This window comes from Mya arenaria, chromosome 2, assembly GCF_026914265.1.
Source record: "Mya arenaria isolate MELC-2E11 chromosome 2, ASM2691426v1".
NCBI lineage: Eukaryota > Metazoa > Mollusca > Bivalvia > Myida > Myidae > Mya > Mya arenaria.
This window is the reverse complement of record NC_069123.1, coordinates 69,676,332-69,703,899: the sequence shown is the minus strand read 5'-3', so window position 1 is coordinate 69,703,899 and position 27,568 is coordinate 69,676,332. Positions and strand designations below refer to the sequence as shown.

General features: G+C 34.3%; 1 protein-coding gene across 3 annotated transcripts in view; it reads right to left on the bottom strand.

Annotated features, from left to right (window-relative positions):
* LOC128209240 (ubiquitin carboxyl-terminal hydrolase 7-like) overlaps positions 1 to 22,815 on the bottom strand; it is a 39,793-nt gene extending 16,978 nt beyond the window's left edge. Inside the window, exons 1-17 of one of the 3 annotated variants that reach the window (XM_052913188.1) lie at positions 22,692 to 22,815; positions 22,342 to 22,537; positions 15,199 to 15,303; positions 14,636 to 14,738; positions 14,120 to 14,218; positions 13,493 to 13,566; positions 13,151 to 13,215; positions 12,774 to 12,862; positions 11,759 to 11,867; positions 11,261 to 11,391; positions 10,821 to 10,875; positions 8,814 to 8,894; positions 5,946 to 6,036; positions 5,317 to 5,399; positions 1,651 to 1,760; positions 1,200 to 1,353; positions 392 to 536 (exon numbers count right to left, since the gene is read on the bottom strand). In XM_052913188.1, coding sequence (XP_052769148.1) covers positions 392 to 536; positions 1,200 to 1,353; positions 1,651 to 1,760; positions 5,317 to 5,399; positions 5,946 to 6,036; positions 8,814 to 8,894; positions 10,821 to 10,875; positions 11,261 to 11,391; positions 11,759 to 11,867; positions 12,774 to 12,862; positions 13,151 to 13,215; positions 13,493 to 13,566; positions 14,120 to 14,218; positions 14,636 to 14,738; positions 15,199 to 15,303; positions 22,342 to 22,393 — 1,546 coding nt within the window. In that variant the 5' untranslated portion in view covers positions 22,394 to 22,537; positions 22,692 to 22,815. The remainder of the gene's footprint in view (positions 1 to 391; positions 537 to 1,199; positions 1,354 to 1,650; positions 1,761 to 5,316; positions 5,400 to 5,945; positions 6,037 to 8,813; positions 8,895 to 10,820; positions 10,876 to 11,260; positions 11,392 to 11,758; positions 11,868 to 12,773; positions 12,863 to 13,150; positions 13,216 to 13,492; positions 13,567 to 14,119; positions 14,219 to 14,635; positions 14,739 to 15,198; positions 15,304 to 22,341; positions 22,538 to 22,691) is intronic. The other 2 variants (XM_052913196.1, XM_052913204.1) reach the window with 2 other exon arrangements.
* Positions 22,816 to 27,568: the final 4,753 nt, after the last annotated feature.

Genomic DNA, 27,568 nt, shown 5'->3' with positions numbered 1-27,568 from the left:
CTAGATACTGTACAAGTTTCATCGAGATACAATCAAAACTGAAGACTGTATCGTGTTCACAACCAATTGTTTACACAATAGCATTTTTTTTATACTATCAAGGGCCACAATCTAGGTATGCATGGGCGGATCTGGCTGGTTTTTGAAAGGAACCCAGCTCTAATGGATATCTAGATACTGTACAAGTTTCATCAAGATACAAAACTGAAGACTGTATCAAGTTCACAAGCAATTGTTTACAGACGTACGAACGCACATACTACGTACACATTACCATCACATAAGCTCTTCTGGCCTTTGGCCAGTAGAGCTAAAAAAAATGGTTTAAAATATGTCAAATGCCTACAGATGTAAACATAAATAGACATAGAAGTTGCTTGCTTGCTGTCACCTTTAAGGCTTTCCCTGATATAGACCAACATGTAAGCGTTGGTGCAGTGTTTCACTGAGATGTCGTCATCATGACCGCCAAAGTTCCTGTCCAATGCTTCTTGTCGGGTGCACTTTGAGACTACATCATCATCAAATTTGCAGTACTGAAATGGTTAACCAAGAACTCCAATCTGGTGAACAGGGTATAACACAATCACCAACAATAACCAAAACCATCAATGATATTAACTCTGCGTAAGAACAATTTTATCTAAACAGCGAATTTTAGTGAAATTATCACTGAACTTGAAACATCATTAAAACTTCATATCCATCCATGAATACGCATGATATGTTTATCATATTACCATTTATTCAAATAATGCACTCAAGTACAGAAAGTACCAATAGAAAATTTGATTAGATAGCATTCAGTAAATCTAATGTGTTGCCTGTCCACTGCACTCATAACTTTTCTGATTAAGATCATTATGAATTTAACTTATGACCTATTGACCGAAAAATAAATAAGGGTCATCCACTGACCATCACCAATGCACATTCCAAAACCGAACACTCTTCACCAAGTTGTTTAAAATAAATATTGATTGAAAAGTGTCATTCCTTTGCAAGTGACAAAAAAGTATGTCAGGTTTTTTTCCCATTTTTCTTTTGAAAGCAATGCATGTAAACAGAAGTGACCATTTCTTTCTTTTCTTAAACTTTGAATAATAATTATGCTTTTATGTAAACCTTTAAAAGAAAAACTATTTGAGACTTTTTTCTTTATATTTTTAAGTACCCACAGTTATTCAACATGCCCATACCTTGCCATCTCCCTTGGGTGAGATGTAAACAACATAATGCCCGCCATGGTTGTCGCCACTGTGCACAAGTACCGCGTGCAGGATGTATATGGCCGGCGTCTTCTCTTTCTTCTCCAGATATGGCTCCAGGTCCAGACGCTCCGGGAATTCATACCTGCAGTGCAGAATCAGGGAACACAGTCTTTATTTTATTTTTATTCATGATAACAAATTTTGTTCAAAACATAGCAACGCTATATCCCAAGGTCGAATGTAATGCCAACAAATTCATGTAGTGAGATTCAGCCTCACAATGTTGTGCTACTTGACACTGACTGTCAATCTGCCACAATGAAAAAACCTGATTCATTAAATAACAAACACAAAAAAAACATTTCATTTAATATAAAATAAGCCAATACTAGGTGTAAGAATAAATTTAAATTGTTAACAATCTGTAAAAAGTACAAACCTGTCATTGATTTTGACATTGGCATCAGATGATGGGTCGTACATAAAGCGCAGTAGATGAAGGTGTAGGACAGGGGGAAGGTGCTTGAATATCACACCCTTCTCAGCTTCCTTAAGAGTATAAAACAAATAATTAGAAAATGCCAATGGCAAGGTAAAGCTATACAATTAAAGCAATGTGCTAAAACATGTATGGAAGTTCTGTAAGTTATGAGTTGATAACTATAAAATCATTTTTATTCATGAGAAATTAATTTTTGTAGATTTTAAGTAGGGATGGAAACTGGATACCAAATCGGTATCCGGATATTCGTATCAAGTATTCGAATACTATCCGGATACTCGTATCAAATTGTTTTCATAATAAGTAAATTTCCTATTATATGTCACCAACCTTCTGTTATTTGACATAATTGTCCACTTAATTTATAATTCGTCATATGGCAATTTCAATTTTTCATTCATTCTTTCTCAGTCTTAATAATTCATAATGTTAAAATCAAAGCTAAACAACTCATTTTACGTCATAAAACTCATGATGAATACCACATAAACACCTCGCGAATTTGATAGTCACTTCGGCCGAGGTGGTTGCTTGGTTACTGCCACGTGCTTTCGAGTTTGTTATTTATCAGCAGGTTTCATGTTAAATTGTAATTTTATTTCATTACATTGTTTGATTTAATGCAATACCTGCAATTTCTACGGTGTTTTGTAATGAAGGATATAATTGCGGAAAATATAAGACAATCTGATTTTTCTTTATTTACATGCGTGTACTTTTTTTATTTATCAATAAACTAAACATGTTTACATATCGTATGAAAAATAAAATACACTACACAAAATAAATCGTGAATAAATACTAAATATCAAATAAATCATTTATATATTTGATAATTTAATTAAACACTGTACACACACTACTTTCAAGTCCGAAATGTTCGAATACTTCACAACAGTTTTCATTCGATGTCGCACTTAATCGAACGCACGACCCTTATCTTGTGATTGGACGATCAATTCCTATGGATTAATGATCAATCCGTTTAATATCAACTAGTGCCAATTAGTGTCAATTAAGCACATCTGAGATGATAAAACAACACTTGTCATTGTAAACAAGGTCATAGAACTTCACAGGGTGCTGCACAAGGACACAATATCACGCCTTGTGCAAACACCCAATTAGCAGACTATTTGTGACACATACCCGCTTCGCGACAGACACTGTTGATCACCTGAAATATTTCATCTGAAAAGTTTTATAACAATTGCTATGTCTCTGCTAAGCTATTTCATTGAAATTTTAATTCTTAACGAATATTCGAATACCTATTTTGGTATCCGAATACTTGCGTGATATCCGGATATCCGGATACTCGGATATTCGCTTCCATCCCTAATTTTAAGTATAGGGCAATTGAAATGTTTGTTAAAAAAAATATACATGCATATATAAAAAAAAGAGCTGTCACAGTATGTGACGAATGCCCCCGAATGTGACATTGACCTACGAACAAGGTCAGTACATGAAAAGTTGATCTTGCCTTTACGTGTCAAATACATATGGCAAGTTATTTTAAATTGCCTCTGAACATAAAAAAATACCACCCATACTTGACAACCTACACTGTTATGTCCTTATATTCAGAATTCCCTTGTGAATAAACACTTAGTGTATCTTTCACCTTAGAGGTAGGGACATGGGTCTTGCACACGACACGTCGTCTTCGTATGTGGAACACATGTAGCAAGTGATTTTAAAATCTGTCCATACAAGGGAAAGTAACAGCCCGGACACGACCTATACTCTATGTCCTTATATGCAGCACTCCATTGTGAATAAACACTAAGTGTGACCTTGACCTTTGAGGTAGGGACACGGGTCTTGCACACGACACGTCGTCTTGGTATGTGGTACACATGTGGCAAGTTATTTTAAAATCTGTCCATACAAGAGAAAGTTACAGCCTGGACACGACAACCTATACTCTATGTCCTTATATGCAGCACTTCATTGTGAATAAACACTAGGTGTGACCTTGACCTTTGAGGTAGGGACACGGGTCTTGCACGCGACACATCGTCTGGTATGTGGAACACATGTGGCAAGTTATTTTAAAATCTGTCCATACAAGGGAAAGTTACAGAGCCGGACAGACGGACGGACGGTGTGATTTTAATATGCCCACCTTCGGGGGCATAAAAATATAATTATATCAGTGTACGAAATTCGGATTTGATTCCACGAGCCCTTTCGGGCTACCAGATAGGAAATTTTATTAGCCCAAAACCAATTTCACTAGCCCAAACTTAAATACTATAAAGTATCACTTGTTCAAAATAATTTTTGGAAGTTTAAATACGATTCCACAACGATTCTGATCATCTAATCAAGCACGCTCATACAGTTTCAATAAATGTTCCCCAATCTGAACAATGCATCAATAATAAATTATAGTCATACATATATTAGTGTTGTCATCAAAGTTCAGTAACTAATAAAGTTTTCAAAAAGGTGATGAAAAGAGAAAAATATTTTCTGAACATATCATTTATTAAATGGCATTTTTCTCTTTTCAACTTTTAGTTTCACTTTCAAGTTTCAGAAGAAACAACAAAAATATATTGATGTTTATATTGCCAATATTCCTATAATTGTTCTTTAAAATAAATGGCAAAGCAATTCAAAGGTATAAAATAGAACCTTACTGTACTGTACACTGACAACGAGTACTATATCCGACAGTTTTCCTATCACTTAAATTTGTCAGGAAGTAAAAGGCCACTGTTTTCTGCGCATTTAAGACTATGTTTGTAGATTGGTTATTTTCTGTTCGCATTAAAAACTTAAATATCTTTCTTTTTATTTTAGCAAATAAATGAAATATATTTAAACGAAATAAATAAAATATCAATGTAACATTGTTGATATTGCTATTTTAGCATTGTTGATTTGCATAGACATCGAAGTTGTCGAAACTGCAGATGTTATCCGTTAATTTACATAATGGGCGGAGTTATTGACGTCATAAAGTTTGACTGCTGCTATAAATAGACACACTTACTGGTTTGAAACCGATTGATAATAACTTGTCACTTCACGCGTGAATTAATTTTGACATGCGTTTTATTAATTTTGACATGTGTTTTAATTCTGACATGTGTTTATATTCATTGATTAAATAAACAAACATTCAGCACATGGCTTGAGCCCTGAATCGCAGAGCAATTAGCTTTTTGATCATCGTAAATTTCAGCGAATCCGACTTTGCCGTTGTCAAGGCGACTTGGTCGCTCCAGTCGCCTTGAAGGACGCATTCTTGAATAATAAGATTTTGCGTAAAAAAATACGATGTGTTACGCATCTAATTGGTATGTGTTTTTTTTAAATCACATTAGGACAAAACGGTAGCCCGGTCGGGCTAGTTTCTGTGGGAAATCGGTAGCCCCAGCTGAAATTTGGTAGCCTTGGGCTATCGCGAATTTCGAACACTGTTATATATATATATATTCCTTTACCATTTTAGGCATTGCAAATGGGGGGCCGTTAGTTTCAATAATACTTGAGTTATTTCAAAGCCACCTTTGTCCAGTTTTTGTCCAGCATGAGGGTCACATAAACCTCAGCTGAAAACTCCTAAGGAAACCCTTGCAACCATACCTGCAAACCATGTTGACCTGCATCATACTTGTTCTCCCCGTCCAGAGATTCTACAGTGATGTACTCCTTGAACGACTCTATCACTGTAACAACATCATCAACATTTAACATAACCATGCCACAGAAACTGATGGCAATCCTTACCACTCACTCCATCGTTGCACTCAGTTCATCTGTTGAACAAATACCTCACGATTAATCTATACTAGCAGGAAAAAATTAACTGTTCAGTTATTAATCTGCCCAAAAGGGCCTGCAAACATTCTAGACGTTGTGTCTCAATGTATCAATGCAAATTTATACAGAAAGAAATTCTTACTTAACATGTGCCAAATTTTAGAATAAAATTCAATAAATCAGTACCGTAATTTCTTAAGCTTATTCTTATATGGTATATTTATCCTGAACAGTTTCTTTATTCACCTATTATATGTGTAAAGTTATTGACAACCTAAAATATTTGGATTACGGGACTCTCTGATATTCAAATACGAAATATTATTTTGGCAACCTAGAATGGTCAGATTAATATCCCTTATTCAATGTACTAGTTATATTTCAAAGCTCTAGATGTTAAAGTTAGGATAGAGAGAAAACTGCCTGAACAGTCTATAATATATTCCACGTACCATTTTTCATTCCTTTAACATTAAGCTGGATGTCATAGAAGGCTTCTTCTTTTTGTGAACAGTAGTTGACATGTTTACAACGGATGTATGACTGAAATCAAGAAGCCAGGTACAGTACAAATACAACAAGAGATGTTTGTCAAACATTATGCCCCCCCCCCCCAACTGCCATGTTGTCAGGATTATTTTGACAATTGAATGAAAACATACATGGACCTCCAAGTCAACATTTAGGGGCATGGGTGTAGGCAGTGTCAAGTTATCACACTGACAAGCTTTTTGCATTCAAGGTCATTGTGACCTTGAACTTTGACCTGATGACCCCTTAAATTAAAAGGGGTCATATACAGGTCAGGCCCAACCCCCTAGTCAATTTTGATGATCATAGGTCCAGGGTTTGTTGAGATATCACTGGGAGAAGCTCCGTTAACTTTTTTGTGTTAAAGGTCACTGTGACCTTGACCTTTGACCTGATGAAATCCAAAATCAACTGGTCAGACCCAACCTACAAGTCAAGAGTGAGGGCCATGGGTGCAGGCATTGTCGAGTTATCACTCGGAGAAACATCTATCATTCAAAGTCAATGTGACCTTGACCTTTTGCCCAATGATCCCCAAAATCAAAAGGGGTCATCTACTGGTCAGGCTGAACCTCCAAGTCAAGTTTGAGGGCCATGGGTGAAGGCACTGTCGAGTTATCACTCGGACAACTTTTTATCATTCAAGATCAATGTGACCTTGACCTTTGGCCCAATGAACCCCAAAGCAATAGGGGTCACCTACTGGTCAGACCTAACCTCCAAGTCAAGATTGAGAGCCATGGGTGCAGACATTGTCAAATAACCAATCAGACAACCTTTTATCATTCAAGGTCACTGTGACCTTGACCTTTGACTCGATGACCCCTCACATCAATAGGGGTCATCTACTGGTCAGGCCCAGCCTCCATGTCAAGTTTGATGACCAAAGGTCTAGGCATTGTTGATTAATCACTCGGAAAAGCTTTAAAATCCTTTTACCATTAAAGGTCACTGTAACCTTGACTATTGACCCTATGACCCCTAGAATCAACACGGGTCATCTATTGGTCAGGCCCTATCTCCATGTCAAGTTTGATAACCATACGTCAAGGAATTGTTGAGTTATCACTCGGACAAGCTTTGGTCTACCAATGGACCGACCGAACGACCGACCTACCGACATGTGCAAAGCAATATACCCCTCTTCTTCGAAGGGGGGCATAATTATTATTCAAGGTCAAATGTAACCAAAATATATGTAGACATATAAAATCAACATATAATGAATCTAAAACTAGAAGCGCCGCAATGCGACGAAACCAGGTTTTTGCTATGGGCAATCAGAAATTATAGCCAATTAATTTGTTGTATGACTTGTTACCCAATAAAGTAAGAAAGTTTTGTTTTTCTATAAATCAACAGAAAAATTAACTTACCTTGTAAAATATTCTCAAAAAATCAGTTGTATGCTTTTTGTAAAAAAACCTTAAGTTTTTAACTTACACTCAACAAATCAAGTACCTTGACCTTCTTCCCCACCCTCAAAAGCAAGTTTAATCTGCAGCTTCATATAAGCTATATTCACACTAAGATTCATCACTATCCATCAATTCTAACTAAGTTGTTGGGCAGAAAAACATTTCTCTATTTTAAGGAACAGTGACCTTGATCCCACCTCCCAAGCTAGCTCTTCACATAAGCTACCTTCGCTCTAAGTTTCATCAATATCTATCAATGCTAACTAAAGTTATTGGGCAAAAAACATTTTTCTATTTTTAGTGACAGTGACCTTGACCCCACCCCCCTCAAAAGAAATTCCAAGCTTGCTCTTCACATAAGCTACTAGTACCTACACACAAAATTTCGTCAATATCTATCAATCCTAACTAAAGTTATTGGGCGGAAACCATTTTTCTATTTTTAGTAATAGTGACCTTGACCTTAGCCCCTCCCCACTCAAAAGCAATTCCAAGCTAGCTCTTCACATAAACTACCTACACACTAAGTTTCATCAATATCTATCAATGCTAACTTATGTTATTGGGCAGAAACCATTTTTCTATTTTTAGTAACAGTGACCTTGACCTTAGCCCCCCACCCTCAAAAGCAATCCCAAGCTAGCTCTTCACATAAGCTACCTACACGCCAAGTTTCATCAATATCTGTCAATGCTAACTAAAGTTATTGGGCAGAAACTATTTTTCTATTTTTAGGAACAGTGACCTTGACCATTTTTCTATTTAAAGTAATAGTGACCTTGACCTTAGCCCCTCCCCTCTCAAAAGCAATCCCAAGCTAGCTCTTCACAGAAGCAACTTACACACTAAGTTTTGTCAATATCTATCAATGCTAACTAAAGTTTTTGGGCAGAAACCATTTTTCTATTTTTAGTAACAGTGACCTTGACCTTAGCCCCACCCCTCTCAAAAGCAATCCCAAGCTAGCTCTTCCCATAAGCTACCTACACACCAAGTTTCATCAATATCTATCAATGCTAACTAAAGTTATTGAACAGAAACCAATGTTTGACGCCCGCCCGCCCGCCCGTTCGCCCGCCCAACGACAACCTCATTCTAATAACCCGGTTTTCGTTGAAAACCGGGTTAAAAATCCTGACGTTACTATCATTACTATCAATATTTCCAGGGCATTGAAATCAATATCTGCCTTTTAGTACCATGCTTAATCATTAACAATGGCAGCTTTACACATTAAAAGACAAGACATCATCAATTCATTCTTGGTCTGCTGAAAATAGTTGAATTTAGCTGATTCAGCATTCACAGCACTGCTGATATAAAGGATGGAAGACCACTTGCCTGCTAAATTGCATTAATACAGCAACTTACCAACATTTTGCCCTCAAACAGTTTTGGAATGGTTCCATCCACACATGTGTTTTTCATTTTGCTTTCCATGTTTTCAAGGAGCTAAAAATGAAACAATCAATACCTGTTATACATGTACTTTATTTTACCATCAGATATTAATAGTGTTTTACCTCTTAGTTATTCACTTGCTTACAAACTGTATATAGTTGATTAAAGTGATCTGTGATTAAAATGTAAATTTTCAACATTCTCAAAAACAAGTTCAACACGAAACCCTCATCCAAGTTACCTCATATGAATAAGAAACATAACTCAATAAATATTTCAGGCTCAGAAATTGAAACTCAGAAATGCAATGGGTACTCTATAATTTCGGAGTTCTGCAGGTCAATTTAATACCTGTGAGCCGGGTTAGAGTTCCTGTAGACAATACCCGTAATCGTGTCAGGTATTAATTAAGTGTAGCCTTTTCAATTGATTAAACTCAAATAACAATCATAGGTATGCTTTCCAGTAATACAGTCTTCGAAATAACTCACATGGACAAGTAAAATTCCCATTGGGGAAAATAATATTTCGATTTCATCTGTCTTCTCTGGCAAGTGGTGTTTGAGTGTTTGAGCTCTGTTTTGGCTAGCTTTATCATTAAGCTGTCACAAAAATTTAGAGAATAGTCAATACTGTAAATTTCAAACATACATGCATATGTTGTGATGTTTGATCTTCCCTATGTAGAAGGGTCAAAGCCAGTAAAAACTAGAAATGTGTCCATAGGACACCGATGCCCCCACTTCGGTTTTTTGTCACAGAAAATAAGCCATAATGATTTTTGAAGTATTTTTGGCAAAAAAGGGCCGTAACTCCTAAATGACTAAAGCAATTTCCATGACTATCGAACTTGATCAAGATATTATGGTCACAAACATGTGTTTAAAGTTTGGTGAGGACTGGACAAACAGTTTTCAAGAATTAGATCGGAAACAATCTTCGGGACGTATTTTTCAAGTTTTTTTTTGCAAATAAAGGGCCGTAACTCCTCAATGACAAAAGCGATTTCCATGGCTATCGAACTTGATCAAGATATTATGGTCACAATCATGTATGTAAAGTTTGGTGAGGATTGGACACATACTTTTCAAGAATTAGATTGGAAACATATATTTTTGAAGTATTTTTGGCAAAAAAGGGCCGTAACTCCTAAATGACTAAAGCGATTTCCATGACTATCGAACTTGATCAAGATATTATGGTCACAAACATGTGTTTAAAGTTTGGTGAGGATTGGACAAACGGTTTTCAAGAATTAGATCGGAAACAATCTTCGGGACGTACGTACGTACGTACGGACAGACGTACGTACGGACAAGGGCAACCCTATATGCCGCCACTTTGTGGGGGCATAAAAAGGCCTCCGGTAAGTCAAATTATGGATCCTTATCAACATTTCTTAACTCAAGGTTTATAAAAATCACTGTGTCATATTTTAATGGGTAAAATTTCATTCTAGACATTTTTTGCCAATGTTGACACATATAGAGAAATGTTAGTGGTTTAAGTTGTTTGAATAATTCAAAATAGGTTCATATTTTAATTAAGTAAGTGTTGCAGTTATGAAAAATATGGTCCAAACACATACTGGACAACACTCCATACATTTTGGGGGGATTTTTAGATGATGTTCTCATATTTAAACTGTTACAATAAGTTATCTAGTCATTACGGTAAGATTAAGAGAAATCGTATCTTATCATTTATACATGAACTGACCTGAAATTACCTCACTCACAGGAAAATTTTCACTAGACTCATCCAAAATATTTGGCCTGTTAAAGCTGTTACATCTTATTGTAAACATGGGTATGCAGTTTCTTGTTGATGCCAAAGTTGGTTGAATAACTACCGTACACTTCAGCATCTGCTGGCACCAGGGCAACTCAACTTGTCTCTTTGAAAATAAGAGACAAGTTAAAAATATATACTTCCAAGAGGGTTTATGTGCTAATTTAAATCAAAAACAAAACTTACAACTCTACACAATTCTTGAACATCATGCTGCATAAATGTGTCAAATGTTTCCCATCTGAAACACAAAAGTGATCTTTGTTCAACTTTACTGAAATAGTGAAACATTAATCTTCCTGAAAATCATTTAAACTCGTAAAAAGAAACACTGGACAAAAGTTTTTTGTCTAAAATGATTTAAAGACATTAACTGAAACTGTGATAACATGTTTTTTGCCAATATTTTTTAAAAATGCTCATCTAAAATTTAGGAGTTCATCATCATACAGTGTCAAATTTATCAGAATTGAATTCAAAAGGAGTTACATAAGAACTTGCACAGTGTATTCTGCTAGAATATAATATGACTCTTATATAAATGAGAAACATTACTCCGTATATAATTAAATATATAAAACATTGATACATTATGCAGCGACTGAACACGTATTTATAACAATTACCCAAAAGATTTAGTTAGTTTTTTAGTTCCAACAGCTGCATCTGAGAACTGCAGCTCGTGGAAAACCCTCTGTAAGGCGAGAGGTACACTCTTGGTAGGGTCATCACTCTCTGTTGGCATCAGGTACACAGCCTGCACACATAGACCATAGGCTAAGACATGCAGTTACTGTGTTAATATGTACATTTACAACTGTTTGTCATACAAAAATAAGATGAAAAACATTGATTAAGATGAAAAACATTGATATCAACATGAAGGTTTGTATTGAGATTTGAAAACACGAAGTTATGCTCATTTGCATTCGCACTTACTGCAAACATATCTAAAGTCTCTTCCATTTGAACTTTAAACCAAGATATTCTTGCAGCATTGATATGAATTGACTTTTCTGTATTGAAAGTGGTTCTTACTTATGCATATCCGGTGAATAAAATTTTAAAATCCTTTCCGAATATAATAAATACGTTCCCAGCTTTTGACTTAAGGTTTTGTATACCTTTCTGAGTTTGTTTGTGAAGAAGAGTGTCTGTAAGAGAGAGTTCATGTAGCATGTGGCCCCTTGGTTCTTCAGGCCAACAAACCCAGTGTGCTTCTTGGAATCCCAACTGTAACATGCAATATACATATGGCTTCAAACATAGAATTTTATATTCATTTATATACATGTATTCACAGCCGACTTTCTACTATTTTGGGGCCGAATATAGGGTATTTCCCAACTATAAAGGTATATACATTATTTCTCCATTTTTTAGTGAAAATAATGTTACAGACGGAAGAAAAAAATTGACCAAAAATTGGCCTTTCACTTTGACACTATGCTGTTATACATGTATGTATGTGATCCTCTTTATCTCTTCATCACACAACAAAACATTTAAAACATTCATTTATTAATTTTTTATCATTACAAAACATTTATTTAACATCAGCTATCAAAACTATGAATTTCTTATAACTGTTTTTTCAATTCACTTTACACATCATGTACGTTTCCTCAACACCTTACAGCATTGTGGGGATTTTCCCAGCATCACAATAACAACTCCATGCAGACTTATTATTGTTTGTCAATAAATAACCATTGATAGCTACTTTTTTTTTATTCTGCAGTGATTTTTTTTGGAAATATTTTTACCGCCTGAGCCTTGCAAATTTGGAAAAAAAGTCGAAATAGGGAAAAATACAAAATCGGAACAAAATAGCAAACATAATGGCAAATATTAATGTTTTCACCTTAAAATGCATACATTATGCTGTGAAAGAGTTAGTCTTGTCAAGATTTTGTTTATTTTTTAAGAAATTTATTGCTATTTTGTTCATTTACATAATCTGCATTTATCAAATTGGGAAAAAATATATCAATTTTGGGGAAAAATGGACATTTTGCAAGGGGAAACAGCCTTTAGAAGACAGTAAATTGCACCCAAAAAATCACTGATTCTGCACTGCCTGGTATAAGACAGTCGCTTCCATGACTAGGGACTACTAAAATAATGAGTATCGCGTACCTGACCCCATGTGGAGCATCTGCAATCACGTGAACCTGCAGCGTGACCTTGTCATCCTTACAGTAGCCTTTGTCTGGCTCAAGAAGATCCTGGAGACATAGGGGAACAAAGCCATTTACGTATCTTTTATTAATATTAGTGTTTCAAAAATATGTTCATGCAACTAAGGCTGTATTCATATTATCTTAGGTCTATGAATCTTGACATGACTTTGAAAGTTTGAAATAACTCGACAGACATCATTAAAACTTCTTCTTTTTGATTTAAGAGCATTTTCCTAATGGTCGGTGTTTAATTTTAAACTTGCTTAATATGCCTCTATTGTATAGCATAAAAATGTATTTATGTATTGAATATCATAGTTAAAAAACTCTTACATTCCATGGCAGAAAATGGCTGTAGCCCCAGTCATTCTCCTTACTATAAAACAAATGCTGGATCTCTGTAATAAGTAATAATGTTTAAATGCAATTAATATACAAGCTATAATGTTCAGTGTTGTATTAACATAGAAAATTGATACATGACAGCAGTAATTCCATGCCTATAATTTATTGTTGCTATAGCAAAAAGTAAGTGTGAATTGTATGGTCAATATTTCTTACAATGTTTTTTTCAGTTCTTCAGTCAACAAACCACTTAGTCAACACTTTATTTAAACGAGACACAGTGGCTTAAATAGACAGGCAGCTATAAGATGATATGTACATGGTACATACTTCTGACAAAGTCATCTCCACTGGGTTTTTGGTTTAGTATCTTCAGTTCTGCCGCAGCATTACAGGACCAGGATCTGTAAGACATCATTTCTGTCCATCAATCACTTTTTATATTGCTGCATAACTGATTGAAACCTTATAAGTATATCACTTCACTTCAACAAATTAACAGACAAGATTCACACTGCATTATTACATATACAGGCACAAACCAAAAAAGAAACCTAACAACAATTTAACTGTCAGAACTTTTATAATCTTGTCTAATATGTTTAAACTGCCATATGCTTGCATTGACTACTGTCATCGAATGAAGACTTTTTGATGAACAAGACTGAATTCTTATGTTCTTATGTAAGTGCTTGGCTTCAGTATTTTAAACAAAACCTGCTATATAAAATCAAGAACTTAAACAGGTCCAGAAAGCATTTTGTGCAGGGCCGTGACTAGTAGCCAAAATTCTGTCATCCTTCAAGGTTTCAATTGATATTTACTATAAAGCATTTCTTTCATAAGACAGAAACTTGCATGCACTAAAGTAACTGTATATTACTGTTTGGGACTTAAACAATCATCTTTTTGTTGCTACAAAACTAAGGTACATCTGAGTTTTACAAATCTACGTACGTGGAATCCGACTCTGCATTGCACTGTAGGAAAAATCCCAAGCTCTTCTGATTGTGTTTCTCTGCACTGTGGTTGATTCTCTGCATCGCCATAATTTTCCTAAATTAAAAAAGCAATCATCCTTTATTGTCATATTTCTTGAATAATTAATTTCCTTGGCAAAAATAAACATCATCATCTCACCTTTAAACATAATGAGTGGTTTTATGAAGCACATGTAATCAGCAGTCATTACAAAATCAATACCAACTTTTTTACACAGCAAGAGAAGTGCTTTTATGAATAACTATCAAATGTCCCAAAAAATAATACCTCATGATAGACAATCGGAGAACAAGCGTATCAATTTATTACATATGAAGCAGTCTCTCTCAGTCAATATTTTAAGGTACAGAATAAGCAATACTGTAATAGATATAGAAATAATGTATATTACCAAGAAAAAAAGATGATAGGCAAAATGATTTTGATTAAAGGAAAGAAATCACATACTGACATTACAATATTGAAACTAACCAGGGTAAGTTTCTGACCATGCACTTCGGACTAAGAACAGATTCTTTGAGCTTGCTGATGTTATCCACAGTAAAGCTGAATGTGGCCTCTGCTTTACTGTCATCTGAAAATATTGTATGGATGATTAAGATTAAATGATCCAACATCTAACCTCCATCATATCATGAATGTTGAGTTTGTTCCTCTGTCCTTACTGATGGCATGGCCAGGAGAAATACAATACAGACATTTCCTAAACATTATTAACAATGGTTGGAGTAAACATTTTAAGTAATGCAATATTAAAATAATTTAGACTAGAAGAAAATGTGAGTGGAGGGTGTTATTGGTAAAACAAAGCAGCTTGGTAGTATATCGAGGGGTGAAAGCGAAAAGGTTCTATCTTCTTCTTAATTTAATGTCACTTAGAACCTTTTCGCATTCACAACTATGATTTGACCAAATGATTTTTAATTATAACAAGTGTGGCTTGCTTTTAGCAGTTGTCTTAACATGATTTAACACCCACAAGGCCTGATGTATGTACACATATCATTCAATATTGCTATATGTTCCCCATTTACCTTCTTCCATCTCCTCCTCCACCGGCTGGCCAGGATTCTCACCGTTCTCATCCACTTCGCCATTCACAGCGTTTGCCATTGTGTTATTACTTCTATCTAGTGACTCTGAAACAAACAATCAAAATACAAATGACTTGCTTAACAAATTAAATGCTGACTATTGAGTTTCTTTATTCAAATTCATTCGTCTCTTTAAACCCTTAAGTAACTTATCAAAGTAGCAAAACATCATGTCATAAAATAAATCCTAAAAGCCAACAAGTCAATTTATCTTTTCCTGATATTTACTTTTGTCCGAAGTGTTAATTACAAAAGTGAAAAACAAATGTTGTAAAGTGAATAATATCCTTTACATTATTAAAGTGTCTCAAATGAATGTGTAAACATGTATTGCCAATGTAAAATAAAGAAATCATAGCTTGAACTGAAAACCAGGCAGTAAATGAACTGCTACAAGCAAACATCTTAATTTCTTACCAAGGATATTTTCAGTTTCCAGAATTACAATTTTGATACAAATAATAAGAATGTTATTTTTTTTTAAATCAGAGTAACAATTGGATGTGTCTTACTTTACAATGCCAACTAACTTGATTATACAAAATGAAATATGGTATTAACAGTTTGGATTCAACCATTTATTGTGATTGTCAAAAAGATACCGGTAATTTCATATAAAGTCTAAGAACTCTTTAAGGTGGAACGTGACTATGAATTTTTTTTCGAGTTACTGTCTGAAAATTGGAATACAAATAGAAGAGCATATGCCCAATTAGGAACTGTTTTTACATTTTCAATATTCGGAACAGTTTTGAAACTATGACTCCTCAAAATATACCACTGACATCAATTTTGAGACGTCTCTCATCTTTTTGCGTTCCAGCTACAATAACCAATAGTTTCACCAATTCTTCGTTTACCGCTAAGAAATTTCAACGTCATGTGCGTCTTGTGAAAACGTTCACGCACATATATTTTTCGTTCTCTTGTTTTACGTTATTTTTTTTAAAATTCGTCTTTAACGTCATTTTTCGCGGGAAAAACGGCGTCGTGTTTCGCTGAAAAAGTGCGCCTTTCTTTAATTCTTGAAAAAACTGCTCGTTTAATTTTTGATTTTTTTAAATACATGTATTCAATGTTTCATTACAAATCGCAGAGTTCGTTTTTGCGCAATATCAAATAATCTAACCCCTATACCTGTTATTTTTCATTACGTATTGTTATAAAATGTTTAGCATGACGTAAATCGAACTATTATTTACGCTAATAAGAGCTTAGTTTTCAATAAACCACTGATCAATAACATATAACAGTTGTTGTTAATTTTAGTTAAATTGATAATTCAACATTGTTTTCTTCTGTTGAATTCCAAATAGTTAACATTATTAAATCATTAAAGCACTGATTATAAACGAACTATAGTTAAAGTGACATGCTTATCCAAAATCCATGCATAAACATGTATAACAAGATCAATTTTGTCTAATAAAACTTTAACTTCTTACTCAATTATGCATTTATGGAAAATATTAATTAATGGTTACAAGATTTTAACCGCGTGTTTAATAACAGAATGCGCAAAAACATTAAATTATTGGTGAATGCTAAAATATTTACTGTGGTCTACCCTAATCTCATAATGTAAACTAGAACTCCGCGAGTCGGAGGTGTCGCCTGACGAATTATTTACTGTCGACATTATAGCTGTTAGATTGGCATTTTATTCATTTATAGACAATGATGTGTTGCCATTTAACTTTCAAGTGTAGGTGGCATTTGAACCCTCAATCAGATATACCTATGGAATAAGTTTCAGGTTGAAACCTCCTATAGTTTACAAGATATGCCACGGACAAAACCTAAGCAAGAAAATTAACAAAGGGCAATAAGTCTAAAAATATGGCAGCAAGAGTAACGGTTCTTGTGCACTGCACTTGCCCTCAATGATATCTATCTAGCTATGAAGTTTCAACTTGATACCTCTTATATTCTTCAAGATATGCCCCGGACAAAACTTTAAGCATGAAAATTAACAAAGGGCAATAACTTTAAAACTAAGAAAGCAAGAGTTACTGTTATTGTGCACTGCACTTGCCCTCAATGAGATATATCTAGCTATGAAGTTTCAAGTTGATACCTCTTATATTCTTCAAGATATGCCCCGGACAAAACTTTAAGCATGAAAATTAACAAAGGGCAATAACTTTAAAACTAAGAAAGCAAGAGTTACTGTTATTGTGCACTGCGCTTGCCCTCAATGAGATCTGTCTAGCTATGAAGTTTCAAGTTGATACCTCTTATATTCTTCAAAATATGCCCCGGACAAAACTTTAAGCATGAAAACTAACAAAGGGCAATAACTCTAAAAATATGGAAGCAAGAGTAACAGTTCTTGTGCACTGCACTTGCCCTCAATTAGATCTATGTACATATGAAGTTTCAAGTTGATACCACTAATAGTTTAGGAGATATACCCCGGACAAGCGAAAATGGGACGCGGACGCCGCCGCCGACGCTGACAAAAGTAACCCCTATATGTCGTCTTTTCAGGCGACACAAAAATACCATGTTTTATGCTCATTTCTTTCATATCAACTCGGTATTTCTCATAAGAACCTTTGTTTTCGACAAGATTTCTGCATCCAAGAGTCAGATCACATACGACCTTACTATCGTGGAAGATAAATAGACTTATTTTATTTGCGTGTAGAATATAAGCTTTTTATTTATACTTATATATAGCTATATCCTACCTATATAAATATTTTGACACCAATTTGCTATAATTTTAAACTGTACTATTATGTATATAATATTATTTATGTTCTATGTCTATCAATGTTTGGATATATTGTGATTATGTCCAGCCATGGGGAAAATTAAGATATTGAGTTGAGCTAAGGTGGGAGAGTAAGTGTGCATCATTAAATAGTTACTTTAAGCTCATTTTGTTAAGGGTTGTTATAGCTTACATACAAACACACGCACAAAACGTACAATAAAGTCACGTACGCAAGCACGCGTCAAATCGCACCCCACACACCATCCCACACTCAAGCACGCGTGCACACACACACACACATGCACGCACACACACCAGCGTGCACATATGCATGCATGCATACACATACACACACACACAAACGATCATACGCACGCCCATACACACGCACATGCACGCTCTCACGCACATGTACGCTCTCACACGCAGGCATGTATGCACACACGCTCGCTCATGCACACATACACACACACTCGCACGCACGCACATACGCACGCACGCACAGCCATTGTACGCACGGCAGGGATATTGAGTGCGGGATAAGGTAGCTATGTTGGCTTCTGTATTATGGGCATTGAATGCATCGCCGAAAGTTGTCTCATGAAGTTGCTTGGTTGCACGAGAAGCTTTGATTACGTGGTAAAGTCAGGAAAACAAACTAACTCGTTATGGATTAAAACAAACAATGCATTGATTAACAAAATTAAACATTTTACTGCACTAAAAACATTAACTTTAAGATCATTCTTTGAGCCATTTGGAAAATATATTTTATCATAGCGTGTGTGTGTGTGTGTATGTGCGTGTTCGTGTGTATAGGCGTGCGTGCATGTACGAGTATGTGGGCGTATACGTGCGTTCATGTGAGTGCATTTGTGTGAACTTTAACAACCCTTAATAACAACCCTTAATAAGATGAGATAATAGAAACAATTCAATGTGATCATTTACAATCAGTGCAAACGCAAGTATTAAACAAAAATACGATTTACCACAACTAATACTATTGTTTTAATATGCCTTTAAGAATAAATACATATCGAAAACAATGGTTTTTATGAAGAATACCGAGTTTAATTTGAAAGAAATATGAGACCATAGTAAATCCTTTAGCATTCACCAAAAAAAATGAATCATTTTTGCGCTTTCTACTATTAAATAAACAGTTACAATATTGTAGTCAGTGAATAATATTTTGTATGAGTTTATTATTTAGTAAGAAGTAAGGGTTTATCAGTCAAAATAATTGTTTGTTATACATGTGGAATATTGATTTTGAATAAGACTTTCACTTTAAAATTTTAGTGTGTTTTAAATTAATGCCGATGTATCATTTAATTTTTACCCGTTATATATTGACCACATGACTCATTTTCTTTCTGTTCAAAAAATGATCATTTTTTTATCGTCAAGAACTGACCATCCCCCACTCCTCCCCAAACCGTTGCCTAACAAATGACCCTCGTTGAAAATGTTCAAGAGTTATATTCACTACCAAACTTAGTCAATAATATGGTTACCCCTATTAGTGAAATTTATTAATTGTATATGTTTTTATACAACGATAACCGATTGACTACATTGAGATTAGATTCAAAACACTGAACTCTATAGTCGCGTATTTGCGTATTTGCGTATTTTATAGATCTGTATACTATTACATTTCTCTCCGATAGTGACATACAGAAGAAAAATTTGGATGATTTTAGGGGGGGGGGGGGGGGGGGGGCTGCAACCCTCTACTGCCGGGATCCGTTTGTGCTTATTACAATGCAGATTTCTGTCGATTACCATTTTTTTGGTTTGTTAGTTATATTTTGTGCATGAAATGAGTGTCACACACTGGTTTTACTATGCTTTTGCTTAGTTTAGAGCCTTATAACTGCAGATCTTTTCTGAAACTTATAAAAGAAATTGGTAACTAATAAAGTAGTAGAACCGTTTATTGTTGTGTTATTACTGTAGATGTATATATATAAAACAAAGCACTAATCTAGTCGCAGTTCATAGCATAGTGACTGGAACAATTATTGATGTGTATTATCAAAATATTATAATTCGGCAAATGAGATTGCTTAATGATCAAGAAAGCCTCTCATTAAAATTGCCGCCAGATTTATGTCATTGATTTATTAAGCTGGTTATTCAGCGCCCGTCTTGTGTGGAATTAGTAATGTACAACAACAATAACAAATATCACTAACATAAAACTGATCAGACACTCTAAGATTTCTAACCTTTCCATTTAATAAACAAAAACAATTCGATTAACGTCATGCTAAACGTTTAAATACACTACGAATTGAAAAAAGGAAACAGGTATAGGGATTAGATTATTTGATACTGCGCAAAAACGAAGTCGGTGACGTACCCTTTTCTTGATATCAGGCGATTTGCAATAAAACATTGAATACATGTATTTAAAAAAATCAAAAATTAAACGAGCAGTTTTTTCAAGAATTAAAGAAAGGCGCACTTTTTTCAGCGAAACACGGCGCCGTTTTTCCCGCGAAAAATGACGTTATAGACGAATTTAAAAACAATAACGTTCAACAAGAGAAAGAAAAATATATGAGCGTGAACGTTTTCACAAGACGCACTTGACGTTGAAATTTCATAGCTGTAAATGAAGAATTGATGAAACTATCGGTTATTGTAGCTGGAACGCAAAAATATGACAGACGTCTCAAAATTGACGTCAGTGGCATATTTTGAAGACTCGTAGATTCAAAACTGTTCCGAATATTGAAAAAGTAAAAACAGTCCCTAACTGGGCATATGCTCTTCTATTCGTATACTAATTTTCACACAGAAACTCGAAAAAAAATCATAGTCGCATTCCACCTTAAAATAGAAAATAACACAAGAGTATACGAAACCAAGCTTGATAGTTTTAAGGGACCTCTTTCAAATCACTTAAAGCCTCAGTACCGCTAGGATTAAATAATGAAAGGCAATAACAAAATTGAATATACAACAGTGATAGAGTCTCATATAATACTGATAAATACCCAAGGTCCACATGATGCTTTATAAAAAGAAATGTATGGGAAATACCAGCGAAATTCCAAACTGGTACACTAACTTTGTTGTTATAAGGCAGATAAGTGGGCGAAGCATGGCATCAATGTTGTTTAGTGAAAAATCGCAGATAGATACTCGGCTCATGTTTTTGTAAAATGCGTTTTTTGAGTATGACAAAATAAAGTGTGGCAAATCATTAGGAGTGTTAAAACTAAGATACTAAAATCTGAAACCCTTAAGCAGATGTTGCTTTTTTCTCAAATATCGATTTGGAAGACCACAAATTTCATAATAATTAGCGTCAACAGCTTTGTTGTCACATGATGTTATCAATTTATAAACAATATGTTAAAATATCAATGTAGAAGTATGAAAGTCTTCCTGGTCTAATGGTAAAGGTGTTGTGTTTCTAATTTTTTTTTTGACGTTACCAGCAGCATTCCACTTAAACAAACAAAAAAATTATACTATAACTCTATCTTTCTTCTGCAATTTCGATGTCATAGAGAACATCAATGGAAAAAAGTGTTTTCATGTACATTACAGGGAAATATTTAAACCAAAAACTTTTTAGTTAGAAAAAAAAATCATTGGCAATTAGGAAGGCGTGATATGCAAATTTCATAATGATGTTATGCACACTAAATTTAGATTTGCTTTTGATGCATTTTGTAATTGTGATACAATGCATTCATCAAAATTAGTATTTTGTTTGAACAAGCCTGAATACTTATATTATTGCTTGGCATGATTTTTTTTTAACACCCAGAGGTTTAAAGTGTCCAAAAGGTTAACAGAAGTCATTTGGTTATGCATACAAATAAATAAGTTTACATCACTAAATTAATGAGACTTTAAGGAAATGCTGCCAATCAACTTAACATACAGTACATGTCAGACACTGCCTTCACATGTTTTATCAATGATTGGCCTAGTACCAGATGGGCCAGTCTAAAAATGAATATTTAATACAAACCATTAAGCAGATAATCACAATATATCTGTTTGTGTTAGTGCATTTATAAAGATTTGCATATGTTATGTAAGCAAATTAGTGTTGCATCAATTGGATTGGACTATTATAAACATTTTTAAATACGCTGTGTTTACAATTAGGTAGATACACTTCATTATTCATTTTTTTTTCAAAGAAAAATCCCAACATCAAAATAAAAAAGTAATATCGCAATATACACAGTTGGGAATATAATCAACAACAAAAGTCATTTTGTCTATCATAAATGACTTAATGGAAAAAGAATGCGTGAGCAAACAAATGCAAATGCAAGAAAACAAAAGCTAACATGTTAAAAAAGCTAGCATTATAAGAGATATACCATCTCTAGATATTTCCATAGCCTCTTCTTGTTTCCCATTTACATGATTCATGCTGTTTTGAACACTTTTGACAGTGACCGTTCGCTGGCGATCTCGCTCTGGGGTGGCTTGACCCTTTTCGGAAACGGTCACTTTTACGTGTTTACTAGCAATTCGCCCAATGTCTGCAGGCTTAACCCCGTAAGAGGGGTATCGCTGACATAGAAAAAAATGTACAAGAAAAGAATGAAAATAAACAAGATGGCGGCAAAATTGTGAAACACTTCGGGATTTGTTAATCCATTAAACGGCATATGAGAGAAACCATTGTCGTCGAATTAAATGGCATGCAAAACTAGAATAAAAGTACTTTATATTCAAGTTATTTTTGGGTTCAAGTTGTCAGGATCTTATAGACAATAAGAAATTTTCTTCTCCTAACACTCCACCGGTTAATTATGCAGAACGTCACTTAGGCGCTTGCTGCTCGATCGGTTATTCCAAATCAAGCGTCTAATTTCATGATGAAAGTTTGTGCCCTATAGACTTTTTTGGTTTAACATCACTAATTCCTTCAATGGAATATTATTTATAGTGACGCCATAGTAGAAGTATACCATTTACTACGAAAAACTGGAAAACATACAGAAAGTTACATATGTGTATATCATTTCTGTTTATACAAGATAAGGGTCTGGACAAACTGTAAGTAAAGTTGTAAATCATGGTCCATAATGTCCCCAAATATGGACCGTTATGTCTGGTCCTTAATGTCCATGATCCGCGATGTACCCCCCCCCCCCACCACACACACACACAACACACACACACTCATGAGTAACTTAATCATGAGTGTTCAAATTATTCACGATCAAGACTGTGACCAGTATTGACAGCGAAACGGATGACATTCGATGGTTGTTGACAGACCTTCTCAACGACTCGGTTGTTATTTTGGGCCATTCTAGTACATCGGATTCGTACGTAGAGAGTTCCGATGTATTGCTATCGGATGCAGATGTCTGCTGTTCTAATGATGCGACACCAAAAAGCCAGAAAGCCCAAAGAAAGTTAAGGATTTTGCCGCAATTGCCCGGAGCACATGTGTGCCTTTGCCATACACTTATAATGTGCCCATGGTGTATTTGATCAGAAGGATTATGTTTTTAGAAGATGCCATGGTCAGAAAAAAAATCATCTTACCTTATGAATGATACGTTAAGAAAATCGCCGTTGTGCTTGTTTCAAATATATAAATTACGGAAACGCTAAGCGGACATCCAATTGTCAAGTCAAGTCAAGTCAAGTCAATATTTATTTATTGTCGGGTACTATCATCAACAGTTTAACATAAGCTATGAATAGCTTTTGACCGACATAATAAATAAATAGCATAATTTATGGAACTAATATATCACACACATCAGTTCATGCAAATAATAATATTCAGTATGTACACTTGAAACAAATAAATAATTCTTATAGTAAAATCACATAAACATATTTGGCAGTTGAAAGACATTAGACTATATATAGAATGTAGGTAGATTAGCATAATTTATAGCATAAGTTAATCGAAAATACGAATCACAAGGTAATACGACAATGCATTTAGCATGGGAAATAAAACAAAAGAAGTCACAATTAATAAACATGATTTAAATCAAAGACGAAGACACATTGAAAGAGACCAGCTGCCTAGGCAGTCTAAGCTCGCGAGGTCCCATCCAACATATCTTTGATTAAGACATTTTACAGCATGTTATATGACAGCATTCTTATATGCAAAATGAGCATTTGCAGTTATCTCCGCTCCATGCCCGGACTAAACTCTTGAAATGATTAAAATTAGTTTCTTCCCTAAAATGTTGTGGAAGCGAGTTCCAAAGTTTAGGGGCACCGGAGCGGAAAGAATTGCACCCATATGTTGTAGTTCTTACAGTTGGGATAGCAACCATCATCTTATATCTAAAGTTAAAGGAATGTTCTTTTATAACCACTAAGTCATGTAGATACATTGGACCCTGCTTGTGGATAATTTTATGGGTTTCTATAGCAATGGACCTTAACCTTCTAAGCTTGAGAGTTGGCAACATTGATTTAGATAAAAGTGTTGGGTAATCAGATGTGTAATCATTGTATATGAATCTGAGGGCTCGTTCTTGTACTTTTTCAAGCTTCTTAGTATGCACCTCGCCACAAAAATGACAAGTAATTGGACAGAAATTGAAACTTGATAGGATAAATGAGTAATATATGTTTAATTTTCCTAGTTTACAAAGGTTATGACCTATTCGCTTTAAAACATTAAGCTGTCTTGAGGCTTTCTTGCAAATGCTTGAAATGTGGACATCAAGTCACAAAACAAACAGATGGAAATCAGCCAATGGTTTTAGATGAGGAAACCGTTCTTTGATTCACTGTCATTATATAAAAAGAAAAGAATAAAAAGCATGTAACAATAAGAAGTCACTTTCGATTATGTGTGATATGCCCTGTATGTAAAACAAATACTATCTTAATGGTACATGGACAGAAGTACGATGGAGGAGCTGGGAGTATAGAACAATATGTAAAATGGCAGATTCCATCGAACCATGTTTAAACATATTGATCTCGTAGTGTTTAGCAATGAAAAATAATTTCTTTCATAGTTAAACTTTAAGAAAATATAATTTAAACAAACGTGATAGATAGCAACAATGACATGTAATGATTTCAAAACTAAACGTACATAAAATATATTCTTTCTTCGAATGCGTAATTAAATATATCAACATAGCTACGTTAGGTATAATCAAAGCATTTGTAATATACATTTAAGAATAACATTTATCCATAGTAGGGTATTCTCGATAGTATTTTGCAATATAAACAAATAATTATAAAAAGGACATATCAACAAAAATGGATTTCATCTTCAATATAAAATTCGCAGTATGGCCGGAAAGTTCGTTCTTCTCTGTGTATCCCATAATGTCTAACAGTTTCAAAACAAAGATTATGTATAGAACATCTAAATGACACAAAACGTTTACGAAATTTAACTTCATCTAAAACATAAGCATTGGTTAAACTGTGTTATTTGTTTTATGTTGAGTATATAATGATAACTTTCTATCTGGCTCTCCTCATCTTTATTCCTCGACATGTTGGCGTTCCCAAATGTAGCTAAAGCTATTTCCATATAGATTTTTCTTAACAGTAGTCACCCAATTACAAAAGCCAATCCTATCATAATATACTAGCATGGTATAACATAATTAAGGGTATCTAGTACTTGGCATAAGAAGACGAATCCAGTATTTAATTCAACGTTTCGATGAATGTGTACATAGTAAAACGCCCCAGGTCACCTAGAACCACATCATTACAAGAATTTTGTTGAAAATTCAAGAACCTCTTGCATCGCAACATATGTACATTATCAATGCAAACCATATTTTTAAGTCCCCATAACTCTGAGCCATTTAACATAATTGCCATATTTTTTACATCACATACTTTGAAACTGTCTTATATGGTACAAAAATAATTCTGAAATGAACATGCAAAAGTACTCGATTTGCCTTAATTGTCATATGTTCAGCCATTTCATAAAGAGCTCAGACATGTACACCAACATTATCAAATCCTCTATAACATTTAGTATACTATTTGCATAAAATCAATGTCAATGCCTTGAGAAATGCCCAGAATTCCTAAAGACCATATCGTTTTGTTTATATTGACAACAAGCTTGCATTAATTGCAAATGTCCTGTAGAATATTAACTGCCTTTGCAGGCCTACACCAGTGTCAGATATACATGTGATATCGTATAGAATTATAATTAAAAATATTTCAGTAATATCAGGAAAAAGTTGTATACCTCTTACATTTTTGTTTAAGAACAATCTATGCAATGCATTTCTAGACATGGCAAACACTATTGGACTAAAACTTCAACCTTGACGTAATCCTATTGGAAAATCAAAAATATTTGAAATTCTTTGTTTGGTCTTAACATCACCTTTAACAGAAGCATATATTGACTTAAACTATCCGTAAACAAACGCCCTGAGATATTGTTTTTACATAGAACATCATACAATAATGAACGGTTAACAAAGTCAAATGCTTTTTTGAAATCTATAAAAGCAACATGAACGGGCTTCCTCTTTCTTTGTAAGGCCTTTTATTTTTAATAAATTGGTTAATGGATCCGCCGCCCAATTATTTCGAAAACTCAAAAAAAAAATTGAAATAAAAAATTGGATGTTGTTTTTTTTGTATTTTTTTTTTAAAATATAAAAAAAAGTAAATTAGTTGGGGTTTTTGCGCACGTGAAATGATGTAAAAACTGTTGCCTGTTCCTTTGCAACATAAGGATGCAGTTCTAAAAATTGTTTTCAAAATGGCGGCCTCAATTGAGCTGAGATCATGCAAAAAAATAAACTCTCATTGTCATCATACCATCTGCATTTAAACTATATTTTTGGTATAACTGACATCAAGGCTGATGTCTGTATCAATGGTAACAAATCACATATACACCACAGTAATTGATAAAATATATTGTCCAGTGTTTGTCCCAGGGGGCATTAATTGTTAAACAAATTATATGGAGACTACTAATCAGGTAATCAAAATCTGAGGTAACTTAAATTTTGTTAAAGCTGCAGAGAAAAATCTTAACTTAAAAGAATTCATTACTGAATATAAAGTCATTTTTATTATTTACATTTCCTTATTCCATCTAATAGAAATTTGTTACATTGTGCTTTTTCTTTTGAGAAAAAGTAGTGCCCAGGAATGAGGAGACACAAGCATATTCATTGTAAGGTTGATATGTGGAAATAGTGTTGCAAATAGGAAAACTCTTGCAGTCAGGATGTGCTTCAAAAAACATCAACAAAAAGTGACAGTAAAACTGAAAGTTTGTAATAAAATTGACTTAAAATGTGACATTATATTAAGGTGGAAGTGTATAAAATGCTTATATAATGATTACATTAATATGAATTTGAAATTCGAAGGAGAGAAAATTGGACTGTTAAAAAATAGCATGAGTATGAAATCCTTTTCTTTCTTTTTTCCGCACCACCCGTTCAAAAAAATCCGTTAACCAATTAAAAAAATGGCCTAAGTATTTCGCTATAACAGCATATAAAACAAAGGCATTATCCGCAGTACAGTAATCTTTTCTTAAACCAGCCTGACTCTCTGATAATCTGTTGGGAAATGTGGACATTTCACCATATCAAT